Source organism: Dromiciops gliroides, chromosome 2 (genome assembly GCF_019393635.1).
Source record: "Dromiciops gliroides isolate mDroGli1 chromosome 2, mDroGli1.pri, whole genome shotgun sequence".
Classification (NCBI taxonomy): Eukaryota; Metazoa; Chordata; class Mammalia; order Microbiotheria; family Microbiotheriidae; genus Dromiciops; species Dromiciops gliroides.
In genome coordinates, this window is record NC_057862.1 from 331,097,180 (window position 1) to 331,115,447 (window position 18,268).

General features: G+C 42.8%; 1 protein-coding gene across 2 annotated transcripts; it reads right to left on the reverse strand.

Moving 5' to 3' along the window:
- Nucleotides 1-2,426: 2,426 nt before the first annotated feature.
- On the reverse strand, nt 2,427-17,977 carry C1QTNF2 (C1q and TNF related 2). 2 transcript variants are annotated; one of them, XM_043986560.1, is made up of 4 exons: nt 17,688-17,977; nt 12,510-12,558; nt 4,583-4,835; nt 2,427-3,388 (listed from the first exon to the last, which is right to left on the reverse strand). In XM_043986560.1, exons 2-4 carry the CDS (start codon nt 12,510-12,512, stop codon nt 2,775-2,777), a joined length of 870 nt encoding a protein of 289 aa, XP_043842495.1. In that variant the 5' UTR covers nt 12,513-12,558; nt 17,688-17,977; the 3' UTR covers nt 2,427-2,774. The 2 variants fall into 2 exon arrangements, with proteins under 2 accessions (XP_043842495.1, XP_043842496.1); XM_043986561.1 differs by lacking the exon at nt 12,510-12,558.
- Between the last annotated feature and the right edge of the window lie 291 nt (nt 17,978-18,268).

An 18,268-nucleotide genomic window follows, 5' to 3' on the forward strand; every position in this document is an offset into this window, starting at 1 on the left:
ATCTGCCCATTTGTATTTACAAGATTTCAAGAACTGGAGTTATATCTTCCAGCAAAACCTTGGAGACCATTGATATCTATAGACTAGAAAGTATCCCTCCCTAGGCTCCTGCCTTAACATGTCATATTTCAGGACTCATTTTCTGATCAGGGTGGCCTCGTTCCAGAAGGTTTTCTTGCCAAAGGTACTTATGGTTCTCATTCGACTATATCGAGTCATGGGATCTCAGAGCTAGCAGGTACCACAGAGAAAATCCAGCCCCTTCATTTTATAGATGATGAACCTAAGACCCAGAGAAGGGAAATTACTTCTTCAAACCAGCTTACTCTAAATCCAGTTTTTCTTTACATTAAAAGACCCTGCTGCTCTTAAAAATGATTCTGCCTAGTTTAAAAACAAAGCTAGTTAATAGCAAAGGTGGCAGAGAGAGAGAGAGAGAGAGAGAGAGAGAGAGAGAGAGAGAGAGAGAGAGAGAGAGAAAGAGAACTAGGATATCTTCATGGCCTTAGAGCTTAATATAAAAAAAAAAATAGGGGCAGCTAGGTGGCACAGTGGATAGAGCACCAGCCCTGGAGTCAGGAGTACTTGAGTTCAAATCCGGCCTCAGACACTTAACACTTACTAGCTGTGTGACCCTGGGCAAGTCCTTTAACCCCAATTGCCTCACCAAAAAACAAAAAACAAAAAAACAAAAAAAATTATGTTAGAGATTGAAAAATGGTGGAAACTTCTTTTTTCATTTTATTTTTTCATGGTAGGGAACAAGATCACACCATACCTTTGGGTCAGAGATCTCATTTGCTTTCAGCTCTGCACCCAGAAAGAAATGGCAAGGGGAATGTGGGTTGATGAGAAAAGTAGCTCTAGGCGTGGGTCCAATGCTCCTTGCGGCATCTTTAGAATTTTGTGTGGTGGAAAGTCGCCCCCTGGAGGGAAAACGGAAGACAGCAGGCAGACTATAGCCCATCCTATAACTAAAAAGTATAGGGGGGTGATGTGTTAGAATTTTTCTAGTCTCTTTTTTCCCCAGCCCAAGTGATTTTTTTTCTGACTAGTAAAATAGCTAATTTTTCTATCGATGGGAAGTCTGCTTTCTGAAGTCTCAACATGGTTGAGGAAACTGAACAAAGAATGGAAACTGAAGAGGAGAAAAGCATTTGGAGTAGGAGAGGGAGTTGATTTTTTAAGCACAGGCATTTTAAGAAGTAAGGACAAGTTTTGTGGGTTGGAAAAACTTGCACCATCAGCCTGAGGGCTGGTGATGGGAAGCACTGATCTAATCCATTGCCTCCTGTATTATGGTGTAATCTTGGGCAAGTGACTTAGCCTCCCTGTGTTTCCTCTTCTGTCAAAGGATGTGGGATGTATGGGAAGACTTCTGTTGTCCCTTTCAACTTTACAATCTATGATCCTTTTGTAGAGGAGAAAACTGTGACTTAAAGAAATTAAGGAACTTTTTCTTTCTTTTTTAAAAGAGATATTAAGCAAGCTTGCCTAAGATTACATAGCAAATTGGTGACAGCCTGTCTAAAAGCCAGATTTCCTGGCCAGTACTTTCCCCACTACACCAATGAGTTGTAAACAACACTGGGCCTTTCCCTAAAATGATGGGGATCAATAACCAACCAATTTGGTCATAGATGTATCCTATCTGAGCAGAACCATGTAGTTCCATGATAGACTTCAGCACACACACACACACACACACACACACACACACACACACACACACACACATGAACACTGCTAGGTTAGCCAACAGTGGGATCATCTTCACCTGTGTCAACTGAAAACCAGTGTATCATGTATATTTTTCCATGTCCTAAAATACATGAGAGGTGAGGGAGGGTCAAGATAGGACAGTGGAAAGACTGCTGGGACTGGAGTCAGAGGACCTAGGTTCAAATCCCATCTCTGACATTTACTTACTATTTCTGTGACCTTGGGCAAGTCAATTAACTTCCCTGGGCCTCAATTTCCTCATGTGAAAGGTAAGGGGACTGGACTAGATGACCTCTATGATATTTTTCAGACCTAGATTTACAAACCTCTTCCTCCAGAGGCCATGAGCAGCACAGTGGTGTCTAGAATTCTTCTTAGGTCACCTACACCTTAGCATTGGCCTCACTGAACATCCCTGCCTTGGGACTGGCTTGATCTTTTTTTTGTGAGGCAATTGGGGTTAAGTGACTTGTCCAGGGTCACACAGCTAGTAAGTGTTAAGCGTCTGAGGCCGGATTTGAACTCAGGTCCTCCTGAATCCAAGGCCAGTGCTCTATCTACTGGTCCACCTAGCTGCCCCGGGACTGGCTTGATCTTGACCCAAGTAGCTTAGTCACCCAGTTCTCATCTTAATCTTGAGGTCCGTAAGAAGTCAGCTGGACTCAACAAGTTTAAATAAACCTATTTTCTTTATTTTTTGTTGAATAAGACAATTTGTTCCATGACTTCTCCAAGAAGCCTTTGATGCTCTGGGGAGTATTATAGAAGATACAGCTTCCTGCTAAAACTCATATGGACACAAGCAAACTTCTCAGTCCACTTTTGCACGATATCCTTACAGCCTAAAGAAGAATGGGACTAAGGACCCAGTGAACTATTCAAATGCTCAAGTTTAATGTTGTGAGAGAAAGGATGCAAAAAGGATTAGTTAACTCAGCAAAAACTTGGAATGTTGGTCACATTCCAAGGGGCCTTTGCAAAGCCCAGACTGAGATTGGCTCTCACTGGCTCCCTTCCTCTGGGTGGTGGTTTCCCTTTCCCATCAGCACCTTCTATAACTCATTGGGACCATCCTGGTCAGCATAGATGAGGAAGCCGGTGAATAGGCTGTCTGTCCAGTAAGGATCATAAAAGAGTCCATTCTGCTCCGAATAGAAGATCTGCAGCCACACTTCATCTCCCTGCTTCAGGGCTAGGATGGTGGAACCAGATGCCACATCGTGGTTCCCAGTGTTGGCATCAAACGTCCGGATCCGGTACTGTCCATTGTGCACCAGTCCAATGGCCAGGTGTTTGTTGGCCAGAGTGATGTCGTAGGTGAAGTAATAGATGCCTGGAAAGCCACAGACAAATTTCCCACTGGACACATTATAATGGCCACCCTCATTCATCAGGATCTTGTCAAACTTGATAGGAAGCCTCTCCCTGGGGTAGCTCTTGGTGACAGCTACTGAGAATGCAGACCTGGCCCTGTTAGCACCACAGATACAGGGCCCTGGCATTCCTGTCTCCCCCTTCTTCCCCTTGGGCCCCTTTTTTCCAGTGGCACCATGTTTCCCTGGGGTTCCACTGATTCCCTTGGGACCTCTGGGACCAGCTCGTCCGATTGCCCCTGCTTTGCCCTTCGGTCCCGGTTTCCCTGGGTTCCCAATTCGGCCCTGGGCACCTGGAACACAAAGCAGCATGACATCAGCTTGGAGATATTTATTCACTCAACAACCACTGTTTGAAGACCCAGCAACCATGCTGGTATGATATTGGATGGAATTATAATTATATCTAGCATAGATATGATAGCACTTTGTATTATCTCATTTGTTCCTCACAACAACCCTGAAAGGTAGGTGCTATTTTTTTATCACCACTATAGAGATGAGGAAACTGAGGCAGAGAAAGTTTAAGTGACTCACCCAGAGTCACACAGCCAGTAAATATCTGAGCTCATAATTGAATTTAGGTGCAGCACTTTGTGGTGGCAGAAGATGATTTCTTTCAACCTTCTCATTTCACAGATGAAGAATCTGAGGCTCAGGGAGGGGAAATAGCTTGCCCAATGATACTGAGGATGATGGGAACTACTTCCTCAAGGGTCATTGGGTCTTGTGTTGCCTTCATTTAGGGCACAGGACAAAGAAGGAGTAGCCGGAAACTGAATCTCTGCCTGAAACCCTTGAGTGTGCATAGCATGTAATAGTAATAGCTCCCGCTTAGATAATGTTTTATACATTACAGAACACTTTTCTCACAACAATCTAGCATTATTGTCATTCCCATTTTACATACGGAGGCAGCTGATTCAAATGTTACTGTTTTTGTCACATCTGAACAATGGTTTGAACTTTTTTTGGAGAACTCATCTCTAGTTCCTATTTGCCTCATTTGATCCCAACAATGTTCATTTGAAATAGGGCAGGTATGATTATCTCCAAATGACAGTATGGGGAAACCGAGATACCTAAAGGTTAAATGATTTGCTTAAGATCAATATCAAGTCAGCCTAGAATCCAATTTTACTTACAGCCAGTGTCTATCAGTCAACAAGTATTTATAAAGGGCCTGTTATGTGCAAGGCGCTGTGCTAAGCACTAAGTGTTCTTTTTCCTACATCATCCTGCCTCTGTATATAGATGTAAATATTTAAATTTTTCTTTTTAACTAAAAGGAGCTGATATGAATTTTATTTTGAGAGCTTCATGACATTCCTTGAGATAAAAGGAGACACTCTGAAGTATTGCAAAGCCAGGACTGGGGATCACTGGTGGGAATAGTATTTGTAAAGTGTTTTGCAAACCCCAAAGTAGCATGTAACTGCTAGCTATCATTATTATTATTACTATTATTATTTGACTTTCTCCCTTACCTTCTTCTCCAGTCTCACCCTTTTCTCCATCCTTCCCATCCTGACCATCTTTGCCTGGGAAACCCATCCTGCCCACCATTCCTGAAGGTCCTGGGGCTCCTGGGAGACCAGGGGGACCTTGGGGCCCTGGAATGCTGCAGATGAGTTTGGGGGGGTCATTCTGGAGTTCCCCTCGGGCGAAGGCACTGAGGAGTTGGTTGGCAGTACAGGGGATGGCGCAGGCTAAGAAGAACCAGGAAATCATGATGGCTACCTGCAGGGAGGCAAGGGAGCCAGTGAGTTTTGGGTGGTCAACCAGATTATTAGAAGAAAGAGCTGTCCTTAGGGTGTGGCAAATTGGGCATTTCCCCCTGTATTTGGTGTTAACAGTAAAGGACTAGTAGGGTGCAGAAGAAAAAGGGAGGCACTTAACACCTGTGGCTAAAGGAACTCTCTCCTTTTGTGACTCTTGTTTCCCACACTACAGCCTTGTGACTGCAGACCTGATGCTTATGAGGGCTTAGGGGCAGCTAGGTGGTACAGTGGATAGAGCACTGGCCCTAGATTCAGGAGGACCTGAGTTCAAATATGGCCTCAGACACTTGACACTTACTAGCTGTGTGACCCTGGGCAAGTCACTTAACCCTCATTGCCCTGAAAAAATAAAGGAAATGAGGGCTTAGAGACACTATTGGTAAAATAGGTAAATGATATCTGACTTCCTTTTCTCATGGGGTTATTATGAGGATGTGGAAAGCACTATGCAAATATGAAGCAAAAAGTGGAATGATCTTAGGCCCAAACACCAAAAGTCCTTCCTGCCACAGAGCTGACTATGAAAAGCTTGCCCAGGGCAGGAGGGTCAGGATCTGTGACAATTCCCATCTTCACATCAACATCATCACCATTATTATAATTTTTAACATTTATACATTGATTTAAGGTTGGTAAAGCATTTTTCACATATTATTTCATTTTATCCTCATTATAGCCTTGTGAAGTTGGTCCTATTGTTACCTTTATTTTACAGATGAAGAAACTGAAACTCATAAGGGGAAAGTGACTTGTCCAGGGTCATACAGATAGGGGAGATTTGAATCCTGGTCTTCTTGACTACAAATCCAGTATCCTATATTCTATGACACGCTGTCCCTCTCAGTGTTTGAAAGGAGGGTAGATGGTCTAAGCACTCAGTGACAAGACGATTTGACTTTTCTCCAGGCTTTCCAGTTTATGGTATCTGGCTCTCTGATTTCTTTCCAGTCCCTTAGTATCCCTTAGTATTCCTGTCCCTGTCTACCTCCATAGGCCCCCGGCTGGTTCCTTGGCTTCTTTTCCAGGCAGCAGAGAGGTGACTAAACCATGGTAAGACTTCAGGCAAGTCATTGCCCTTCCAGATCTGGTGTTCTGTGTTGTACGTCCCTTTCCCACTTGCCTCTGCTTCCCGCTTTCTGCTCAGTTAGAGTCTTGCAGTTTCCCACTGGGCCCCTGTGGCCTAAACACATTCTTCAGATACTCCCTTCCACGGTGGTTAGCACAGCATGAGACTATTGGAATGGGGGAGAGCTGGAGGCAGCCAATCAGCTCCATTCCTCAGTCCTCTGAGCTTGGGGCTCCTTGTTTCCCTTTTTCTAGTTCTCCCTGGCTCTGGTCCCTTTTTTTCATCCCCTTCACTATAGGACCTCATCTAGGCCCCCTAACTTTTGTCTGGCTGTTTTTTGGCTGCAGTCTGACTCAGTAATCGCATTTTGAACTGTTGAAAAGGGGAAGGTGAAAAACAATTCTTTCCACGTGGCCAACAGGTACAGGATGAGGGAGAGAAGATCTAAGAAACAGATATTGCCCCAATCCAAACTGTGACCATCATCTGGTCGGGAAAATGGATAGAGGAATGAATTTTGAGTCAAGGATTCAAAGACTAACTCTGATATTTGACATGGGTATGATTTTGGGCTAGAGGGAAGGTGTCATGAGTTGGCCTCAGAGTCAGGGGAAGCTGGGCTCAAATCTTTTGATATTTTTTGGCTTTGTGACACTGGGCAACTCATTTCTCAGCAGGGGTCTCCTGGAGTTTGTTCTAACTGCCTGGTGAAAGCTTTGTTAAATTTTCAGTATGAACATTTACATCTTAAAATCAGGGCTTGATTTACTGTTTTGTTGATTGTCTAGATTTAAGAAAAGGATGGAGAAAATGTTGATACTGCATGTCCCTACCCCCCTAAAAAAAAAAGCTGGTTGTTAAATATTTATCAACAGACCACTCCTCAGTGCCCCAGGTTCTAAGACTTTATATTGCAAAGGAGATGCTGACCTACATTGGTAGATATGATTTCCTCCCTGAGAATTCTTTATACTAATGAAATCAAGTCCATAAAAAAAAAGAGTTCAGTCAAGGGAATTCACCTTTTTGGGCCTTAGTTTTCACATCTATAAAAGTGAGGGGGTTGGTTTCAATGACTTCTTTCCTGGTCTAAATCATACCTTCTCCATCCAGAAAGCAGCCTTGGGCAGGGGCAGCTAGGTGGTGCAGTGGATAAAGCACTGGCTCTGGATTCAGGAGGACCTGAGTTCAAAGCCAGCTGCAGACACTTGACATTTACTAGCTGTGTGACCCTGGGCAAGTCACTTAACCCTCATTGCCCTACCCCCCCCCCCAAAAGAAAGAAAGCAGCCTTCCCCTTCTTGACTCATCCACCCTTCCTGGATCATCTATGATCTCAGACTACAGCAGGCAAAAGAACCAAGGTTTAAAGAGAGAAATACACACAGAAAGACAGAGACAGAGAGAAACAGAGAGACAGAGAGAAGAGACAGAGACAGAAAGATGGAGCAGGGAACACAGAAAAGGAGAAAGCATCTGCTTCAGCTTATTTCTTTTCTTCTCCTTTGATATTCTCAAAGAAAGGGCATGCTACCTTGTTTAACTAATTACAAATCTGCTGAGACCAGCACCTCATTAACCTCTCTCTCTCCGTTTCTCATATTTAAGATGCAAGAAAAAGAATGGGTGTCTTTCCTTCCTTTACCCATCCCACTAAGCTTGCTGAGCTGTGGTACTTTACTTTCTGGGGAGCAAAGTGACTGAACACTATTTTCTTAAAGGAAGAGACCAGCAGGTTAAAAAAAAGGACTGATTTTGGAAATTTAAGGTCTTGGTGGTACTAGAGGACCCAGGAAACTATGGTGGTCCAGGGATTGTTTTGGAAAAAGACAAAGTTAGAGTTTTTTCTTAATCTGGAAGAGGGGGGATAGGAAGAGATACACTTATTCCATCTACATCTCTGGGGTTAGGTGCTTAGTGCCCCCATGATCAGGAAAATCCTCATGTTTTTGGCCCGCCCTCTGTACCAGAGAAGAAGTCTGATTTTTTTCTTTTTCTTTTAAGAGGTATTTACAGCACCTTATTTTTTTTTTACAGCACCTTATTGTAAAATCTGGATTAAGTATTTGACCATAGGCTATATTATATGCAAAACTCCCCCCAAATTCTTATTTAATTTCTTATGCCAACTTGCAATATGTCAAAACCCCAATGGGGGGGGCAGCTAGGTGGCGCACTGGCTCTGGATTCAGGAGGACCTGAGTTCAAATCCAGCCTCAGACACTTGACACTTACTAGCTGTGTGACCCTGGGCAAGTCACTTAATCCCAATTGCCTCACAAAAAAAAAAACAACGGGGAAAATCTGGATGTGAAAGGGACAACTGGCATCTTCAATGCCAGAGTGCCTTTCTCTTCTCAACCCTCCTCTTCTTCTCTCAGATCCTGCTGTTGGCATTCTCTTCTCTGATGAACCACACCACGGCTTCTTAGGATTTTAGGGAGTTCCAAGTTCCTGGCACTTAATGGTGGCAAACCAACTTGTGAACGCCATTTTGTTTGAACTCTGGGATGCTTTTCAATAGGTTTAGAACCATAGAATCTAAAAAGATCTAGGAGGTCATTGACTTTGCCCTTCTCATTTTACAGAAAAGGAGGCAAAGACTCAGAGACAAGAAAACAACTAGGTCAAGGTAACAGAGACTGTTGTCTATAATCCCCCTAGTGGTATTTAAGCTATTTAATCTCTTTGGAGGTAGGGACTATTTCTTTTAATTTTGTCTTCATATCCCTAGTGCCTAGGCCATTTTTTTTTTTTGCGGGGCAATGGGGGTTAAGTGACTTGCCCAGGGTCACAGCTAGTAAGTGTCAAGTGTCTGAGGCCAGATTTGAACTCAGGTACTCCTGAATCCAGGGCTGGTGCTTTATCCACTGTGCCACCTAGCTGCCTCCTCCTTTTTTTTTTTTTTTTTTTTTTTAGTGAGGCAATTGGGGTTAAGTGACTTGCCCAGGGTCACACAGCTAGTAAGTGTTAAGTGTCTGAGGCCGGATTTGAACTCAGGTACTCCTGACTCCAGGGCCGGTGCTCTAGCCACTGCGCCACCTAGCCGCCCCCTTTTTTTTTTTTTTTTAACTGGACCTTCAATGATGAAGGAAACTTCTTATAAGCTTCTCATTGCTCAGTACCTTTTCAGAAGCTTAGTCACCTATGGGCATTGAGTTACCCCAGGGGCACTTAGAGATGGTGTGACATGCTCAGGGTTATTCAGTCAGTATGTATCAATGATAGGATTAGAATCCATGGTTTTCTGCTTTCAAGGCCAGCTCTCAATCCTGGAACCATGTAGGTGCTTAATAAACTGATTGTTGAATTATTGTTCTGAGAACCCAGGTCTTCTGATATCTAGTCTGCTGCTATTACCAGACACTCACTACCTAGTGGTGTAGTGGAAAGAATACAGGATTTGGGAGTCAGAGCACCTGGTTTCAAATCCTAAGCTTCTTACTTGATACCATTTGCCACCTTGCTGGGCTGGTCACTTATTCCCTGTGTCTCTGTTTCTGTTAAACAAAGGGAACTGGATTAGATGATCTCCAAGGTCCCCCTTTAGCCCTAAATCCTGTGTCCTGTGAACTGTTGCTTTCCCAGGGGTCAAACCTGGGCTATTAGACTGGTTGTGGCATCCAAATCAGGATAAAACCCAGTTCTTGTACCCCAGAAGTTTTCTTTCTAAAGATGACAAGATCGAGGGTTGCTGACAGTTTGACACCTTATCCCAAACAACTAGTGGTTTATTTTGTTCTGTTTCTCCTTTTAGTTTTAGTTTTCTTTCTGTCTGTTTGTCTGCTTCTTTCTCTCACTCTCTTTCTGCTTCTCCACCTCTCTCTTTCTTTCTCTCTTCCCCCATTCTGTCTCTGTCTCTGTCTCTGTCTCTGTCTCTGCCTCTGTCTCTGTCTCTGTCTTTCTCCCCCCTTTCTCTGGTTCTCCCTTTGTGCTTCTCTGCCTCTCTCTGTCTCTCTCCCCCCTCCCCCCACCGTCTCCCCCCACCCATGTTGGGACAAAAGGAGATATGTGGGTAGAGCATGGAGGGGTTCTTTGCATTCTTCCCACCATAGAGAGAGAAGGCCTTGTTTGGTCAAACCCCAGAAACAGAATCGTGGAATTTCAGCTTGGCTAAACTCCCAAGACTTTGGCTTTAAGTTCTACTCTTCTTAAGCTTCAAAGGTCAAGTACTTAATGATCCATAAATAAAATTGGAAGTTCAGAACTTAAAGGAATCAAGCTGTGAATTACATTTTTTTGGGTGGGGAGGGGGAGTCAGGAAGTCTGGGCATGGGATTTCATCCACACGGGGAACTCCCTCATGTGGAAACTCCTTCCACTGATGCAGAGCAATAACTCATCTGCCACATTCTCTTGCCTGGGGGTTAACCTGAAAGATTAAGGTGATTTGCCCATGGTCACAAAGCAGATGGCAGAGTGGGGACTGGAATCCAGATCTGCCTGCTTAAGAGGCTTCCCCTCTATCCTTTCTCCAAAGCTGCCTCTCTGAACCACAGGGGAAAGATGAGAAGGGCAGGTGCTAATGTGCACTAGGAAATGGCATTTCCTCTCTCTGAGTTCCCATGAGATCTCGGGTCCAGGCCAAAAGTTTATTAATCCAATGAAGGCAATGCCCTAAATCTCTAAGGTCCTTTCCAGCTCTATGAGGCTCTGTCTATATGATTTGTCTTTCTCTGGAGAGGAGCCCAGCCCAGAAGATTTATTTGGATTTATTCCTCAAATCCTGCAGCACTAAAATTAGGGTGCTCCACTCCCCCTTCATGCAAGATCGAAAGAGAAAAGTTTAAGTCAAATAAAGATACACTTAAGTTACTAAGCTTGTGGAGTCTCAAGAGAAAGTCCAGGCTAGGATGGTATATGGTTTTAGAACAGTTTTAGACAAATTCCTGGACAGCAGCTTGATAACAGATTACTACAGCTGAGATAATTATAATGACTCACATTTCTATAGGGCTTTATGGTTTGCAAAGTGCCTTCCTCACCTAATGGGATAGGCACAGTGGATGGAATACTAGGCCTGGAGTCAGGAAGACTCCTCTTCCTGAGTTCAAATCAAGCCTCAGACACTTACTAACTGTGTGACCCTGAGCAAGTCACTTAACCCTGTTTGCCACAGTTTTCTTACCTATAAAATGAGATAGAGAAGGAAATGGCAAACCATTCCAGTTTCTTTGCCAAGAAAACCCCAAACAGGGCCATAAAGAGTTAGACATCTGACTGAAATGACTCAACAACAGGAAGTCTTCACCCCTTTTAGTGAGGCAATTGGGGTCAAGTGACTTGCCCAGGGTCACGCAGCTAGTAAGTATTAAGTGTCTGAGGTCAGATTTGAACTCAGGTATTCCTCACTCCAGGGCCAGTGCTCTATCCACTGCGCCACCTAGCTGCCCCTTTCACCCCTTTTATAGATGAGGAAACTCAAGCTCAGAGGGCTCTGAGTCAAGTGATTTGCCTATGGCATCTCTGACTTTGGAGACTGAAACCAAGGATGGCAACTTTGTTCTCCCACAACATGGGTCCTAGATGACTGTCACAAAATCCTTGTTAAAGGGACCAAGGGCCTGACCCAGGATGATACTTATTCTATTCTTACCCTTAGTCAGAGTTTAGATGCATGAATAGACAGAGGAATAGGTTGGGGCATGCTTCTATTACAGATGGTGGGACTGATTTGGAAAACCACTTTGATAGGGGTAGGAATTCCCTAATGCAGAACACTCCCATATCCTCACAGAATTCCAAGAAGCAAATTAAAAACAGAGTTGTCTGTTTGGGACTCTTTTAGGAAATTTTTTTTTCTGAAATGCCAGGAGAAAACAGAGGAGAGATGGAATAATCCTGGGCCCTGACAGCTTGGTCATTGAGTACTGCTTTTTTTCCACTTCACAAATCCTACTATCCCTTTCTTCAGGAACAGATTTTAGTTAGTCTTTGGCATCCAGAGGCTGCAGGTTTTGCCAGCACTAAAATCCACAAGGTCCATTTGCCAAGAAACCAGGGAAAACATGTTGACCTAAGCTGACATTTTACTGGCTAAATATGGGGAAAAATAGGTCACTATGAGAAACCCAATAGCCAGAGCTGTAGGCAGAAATTTTGCACTAGTGGGTTCCAGAAGTAATTACAGGACACATCAAAATGTTAGCGATAAGGGAAGCTACTTTGAGCTGGGCCCAGCTGTCCCCAACTACCCCAGTGTGACCATGGTTCACAGATTCATAGATCTAGAGCTAAAAGGGACCTCAGAGACCATCTAGTCAAATTTTGTGGGGCTTTTTGTTTTGTTTTATACATGAGGAAAGTAAAGCCTCAAGAGGGCTTCCTTCCCACCCTCATTCCCCCAATCCCTTCCTCCACCCATATAGATTGTTAAGTTCCTGGTGGGCAGGGACTGTCTTTTGCCTATTTTTGTATTGAAGAGCTTAGTACAATGCCTGAAACACTGCAGGTACTTAATGTTTATTGATGTACTGACTATTCTGCAGAAGAGCTTTTTAATTACTTGAAAATAGCTCTTATGATTTTCCTAAGTCTTTTCCAGTAACTGGGGTTGAATTGCCTTACCATCTTGTTTGCCTTCCTTTGAACACGGTCCAGCTTGTCAATGTCCTTCCTAAAATGTTAGAGGTCACAAATAAGGTCAGAGAAATTCAGAGTTGGAAAGGACTTTATACATCATATGGGTCAACCATGAATGGGAACCCCCTCCCAAAATCCTAGATGAGTGCTTGTCCAACAGCCTCTGTCTGAAAAGGTTAAATGATTTGCCCAAAGTCACAGTTAGTAAATGGCAGACACAGGATTTGAACCCAGGTCCAGTGATTCCAAGTTCACCATGAGCAGGGGTGGCAGGGAGTGTGGGGGATGGGGCAACCAAGTTTCGAAACCTCTCTTTGTACAGAAGAGGCATTTCAGCATAGTAGAGAGATAACTAGCCTTGATGGTCAAGTTCAGCCTCTGACACATTACTGGGTGTATGACCTTGGGCAAGTCATTTAACTTTTCAGGGTCCTTGGAAACTTTCTTTCTTTTTTAAAATTCAATTTTATTTTCAGTTCAAAATTCTCTCCCTTCCCCTCCCTTCTCCACCTATTGAAAAAGCAAGGAAAATAAATTCCATTACAAATATGTATAGATATGCAAAACACATTTATCTATTAGCCATCTTCCAAGGAAAAAATGGCAAGAAAAATAAAAAAGAAACTATGCTTCAATCTGCACTCTGAATCCTTTAGTTTTCTTTCTGGAGATGGCTAGCATGTTTCATCATGAATCTTTTGGAATTATCGTTGCACATTGTGTTGATCAGAGTTCTGAAGTCTTTCAGAGTTAATTATCTTAATAATATTGCTGTTACTGTATAGATTTTTTTCCACCTTCTGCTTACTTCTTTTGCATCATTTCATACAAGCCTTCTCCCTGGGAACTTTTTAAGATTATAAGTTGCAGGATACTTGTTGACTAATGAGAGTCCCCTACACTGATAGAATCACAGCAAAAAAAAAAAAAAAAAGATCTCTACTTTAGCTGGATTTAGAGGTGGAAGGGACCTTAAGGGTTGTCTACTCCAATTTCATTGTGGGGAGAGAGGAGTCTTGGGTATGTCACTACTTGTTGACAAGAGAAACTGGTCTTTGAAGGATAGGGTGGGGATGAGATGGGGTGGCAAATTTGAATTTCTCTGGTATATTTGATGTGGTCATGGGGCATCCAGGTAGAGGTTCTTGGAGAAGGGTACAAAGTCAGGGAGTACAAGAAAGAGTGGTGTAACTGCAAGGTGTTATAGCTAAGTAAGCATGCTTACTTAACAGTAGGACAGCAAATGCAGACATGGATAGGCAAGAAAAGATTTAGAGCATTATACATTGGATGACAATAGATACTATTTTCAATTTCTACTGCTAATTTTCCCCATTAAATTGAATATACCTGCATGATGCTATAATGTTAATATCTTCAATATGATTTTTACTCTTGGCACATTGCCATTAATAGCTTTTAAAAAGTCATTAAATGGATTATAGTGAAAGTTAGACATGGTCGAAAATAAAAACTCTGTGTGTATGTGTATAAGAAATTTAATAATTTTCCCCTTAAGGATTTGTATCATTACAAAATAACTCAAAACTTGGTTCTTTTAATTAATCATCAATCAACAAGCATTTATTGTGTTTGCAATGGGCCAGGAACTGTGCTGGATAGATGCTGGGGATACAAACAGCAGAGTGAAATAATCCCTGCCTTCAAGGAATTTGCTTTCTTTTGGGGAAGACAATACATACCAAAATAACTTGGTTAGGGAAGGCATTAGAAGCTAGGGGCAGGAAGGAAGGGAATATCAGCTGGGAAGTACCAGACTTCCAAGTAATGATTTATTTAGGTCATTAACTATTGCTTTTGGCTTGAAAAACTGATAAATACATGTACAATTTTATTTTATTCATAACATATGCAAATGATGAGGAAATACAAGGGCTGTGTGTGTGTGGGGGGGGAGGACTTTGCATCTTTTAGCCTGAAGTTTTTAAACAGAGACCATGAGAGAGGTCAGTTCAACTTTCCCAGTACTTAAATCCAGTTCTTTTCTTTCAGGAGAATGGATTTTTAGAAGCCAGTGAATCTCGCCTGGAGTAAATCACTACCTTTTTCAATGCCTCAGTTTCCTTCTTTGCAAAATGAAAGGAATGGACTAGATAGATGATCTCCAATTTTCTTTTCTTTTCTTTTTTTTTTTTTGGTGATGCAATTGGGGTTAAGCGACTTGCCCAGGGTCACACAGCCTGTAAGTGTTAAGTGTCTGAGGCCAAATTTGAACTCAGGTCCTGCTGAATCCAGGGCCAGTGCTCTATCCACTGTGCCACCTAGCTGCCCCTTCCAATTTTCTTTTTAAAAAATTTTTAAAATTTAAAATTTTATTATTTTTTATGATTTCCAATTTTCTATGATTCTACTGGGAATTTTTAAAAGCCTCTGGGTTTGGGGGCAGCCAAATCCGGCCTCAGACATTTGACACTTACTAGCTGTGTGAACCCACACAAGTCACTTAACCCCAATTGCCTCACCAAAAAAAAAAGTCTCTGGGTTTCATAGTTTTGTATAATTTAGAGCTAGAAGGGACTTTAGGGATGATGTAGTTAAAGCCCTGCCGCCACCCCCTTTTTTAACAGAAGAAGAAGGAGCTGAGAGAGTTTAAATTAGTTTCTCAAGGTCATGTAATAATGAGTCTTAAAAGTTGGAAGACAATATTAAATAACATTTCCAAGTCTCATATAACCTCTCCACATTAACACTGAGTAAGTACTTTTATATGTTCGGTAATGCAAGTAGAACCAAGACAGCAGATGTACAGTATGTACATCCTAGAGTCACAAATAGGACATTTTCCACCTGGGGTAAAAACAATGTTTGTGTGTGTGTGCACGAGCGCGTGCGTGTGTGCGAGGGTGTGCGTGTGTGTGTGTGTGTGTGTGTGTGTGTGTGTGTGTGTGTGTGTGTGTGTGTGTGAAGGAACACCTTCATAGGGATTGTGGCTGGATGAAAAAGGCAGGCCTGGGAAAAGGGTGGCAAGGTGACAGGTATTTGGGGTGGCAACTGCTGGCATGAGCTGAAAAGTCAGCTGTAGGGCCATTGATCATAATGAAAAGAAAGGGTGCCCTTTCTGGGAAGGAAACATAATCCCCTGAATGTCAATGCCCTGTGGCAAAGCTCCATTTGCGTCATGGTAGTTATGTCACTGTCATCTCCAAAAAACTGATTTCAGGAATTATAAGAAAACAGGCATTGATATTGGCTTGATATAATAATAATTAATAATAATAATAATAATAATAATAATTGGCATTTAGTATTCTAAGGTTTGTAAAGCACTTTACAAATATTATTTCATTTGATCCTCATAACAACTCTGTGAAGCAAGTGCTATTATTATCACCTTCATTTCACAGATGAGGTAACTGAGGCATAGAGAATTTAAGTGACTTGCCTGGGGTCACACAGTTAGTAAGTGTCTGAGGCTGGACTTAAACTCAGGTCTTCCTGACTCCAGGTTCAGCACTCTACCTATTGTATTACCTTATTGCCTCTTTTTGACTTAGGTTGTCAAGTTTTACGTCAGCTGTGTCTGTACATCTTTTTTTTTTTAATAAAGTATTTTTTCCCCATTACATGTAAAGATAGTTCTCAACTTTTGTTTATACAAGCTTTACAATTTCAGACTTTTCTCCCTCCCTCCTCCCCTCCCTTCCCCCTCCCCTAGACAGCAGGTAATCTGATATAGGTTTTATATATATATATATACACACACATATATATACATATATACACACATATATATACATATATACACACATATATATTTACACATAATAACATTAAACATATTTCTGCATTAGTCATGTTATAAGAGAAAAATCAGAGCAATGACGATAAACCTCAAAATAGAAAAACAACAGCACCAAAAACAAAAGAAATAGTATGGTTCATTCAGCATCTATACTCCACAGTTTTTTGTTTTTTTCCTGGATTTGGAGATCCTCTTCCATCATGAGTTCCCTGGAACTCTTCTGTCTGTACATCTTTTAATGCATGTTACACGTCTATATCAATGCTGTCTGTGGGAGCTGTGAACTGGTAATGGAACTGAATGAGTCGTAGGGAATGTAGAGATAGGGTGGGATATATTCTCAGTCCCCAACCCACTGCCATGTGTAGAGGTGCGTGCAAGAGAACAAACTGGTGTTTAAGAACATAAACTGGGGTGGGTGGCTAGGAGGCTGAGATTCAAAGCTGAATGGTCAAATACCTCATTTCACCATATCACCAGTACACAAAAAGTAGAAGTCCCTTAGGGACTGAGTCTTGTGAATAGCATACCTGGCAGGGTGGAGTCTAAAAAGATGTAGATGAACTCAGCGGCCACTGCTCCAAGTCTTGGTTTGAGTATTTTTTTAGTAGTGCAGGAGGTCTCTAGGTTTTGGATAGATGCTTCAGGAGACCTGGATCATCCTACGGTGGTCCAGCAAGAAACCACCCACCCACAATAGCAGCCAAGGATCAGAGTCCAAGAATGGGGAATCTTATGCAGGGTTTAGGGCTCCCTGAAAGGGAAGGTGACTACAGAAGGCAGTTTGTGCAGGCATTTGCACCCAGATGGCAATTCTATTTCAGCAGCAAAGAGAGCAAGTTGAAAACTGACCAAAGAGACAGTGTCATTCAGTAGAAGGAGCATTAGCCCAGGAGTTGGGGATTGAATGTGGGTTCTAGTCTTGGATTTGGCAGTAATTAGCTATGAGTCCTTGACAAATTGCTTAGCCTCTCTGGACCTCAGTTTCCTCAGCTACAAAATGAAGGATTTGGATGAAAACTTTAATTTTCTGCATCTTGACAGGACACCCCTGATTTTGTTTTTCAGGGAGCAGAACTTTGAGCTGTTCCTCTGCCCATTCCTGTCCCTTGCATGTCTAACAAGCCACAGTCCACTTCTCTGTAAGCTTAAAATTCTCCTATCAACGAAAGTCAGGACAGAGGAGATGGTAGCAGTTTAAAACTGCCATCGGAATCTAGATACTCCAGTTCCTCTCTCCAGGTCCTTAACACACTTTCCTTATAACTTTCATTGTGACTGGGAAACCTTCCCCCTCTATTAAGAGGCTAAGATTGGAAGATGAGTGGTCAGGATGGGGCGGGGTCATGTTTGGTATTGGAATCAGTGAAGGGTCAAAGGTAAATGGAAGTGACACTCACCAGGACTAGTCTCTTTCAGAGGATCCCTGGGGGTCTCAGGCATCCATCAGGCCACAAGGCCTCAGTGCCGAGGCCATGGGGAAACTAGGCTGCTGCAGACAGCTCCTCTCCGCCTGGACTGTGCTGCAAACGAGGACCCACGAGCTTTTGCCACAGTTGCCACTGTTTCTCCAAGTCCTGATGTTCCCGGCTTCTCCCAACAGTCGCTCACAGCTCCAGCCTCTGGCTCCTTTTGCCCAAAGCATAGTTTTCCCATCCTGTAATGGGATTGAGCTGCTTCCTTCTGGTCACGTGCCCCAGCCAATCACACACATGTGCTGGGGCTTGGGGAACGCTTTCTCTTTGTTTTTGCAGTAAGTTGGAAAAAGCTTTAGTGCATGTGGCAGCCAGGCTTATTGCCCTGGGGAAACAGCCCATGTGCTTCTGCATGGGTGTGTATGTATCGCTTAGTATGGATGCATCTTTGTGTGTATGTGTGTGTATGTGTGTGGGGAGGCATGCCTGTCTGTGTTTGCATATGTTTACATGTGTCTGTGAGTGAATGAGGGTGTGCTTACGTGGCTGTGTGCGTTTGCATGTGA

What these genes read in the sequence shown, in the direction of transcription:
- C1QTNF2 (XM_043986560.1), bottom strand. An exon ending in GGGTGAGACTGGAGAAGAAG is followed by an intron (nt 3,389 to 4,582) that starts GTAAGGGAGAAA and finishes TTTGTGTTCCAG; the next exon opens with GTGCCCAGGGCCGAATTGGG.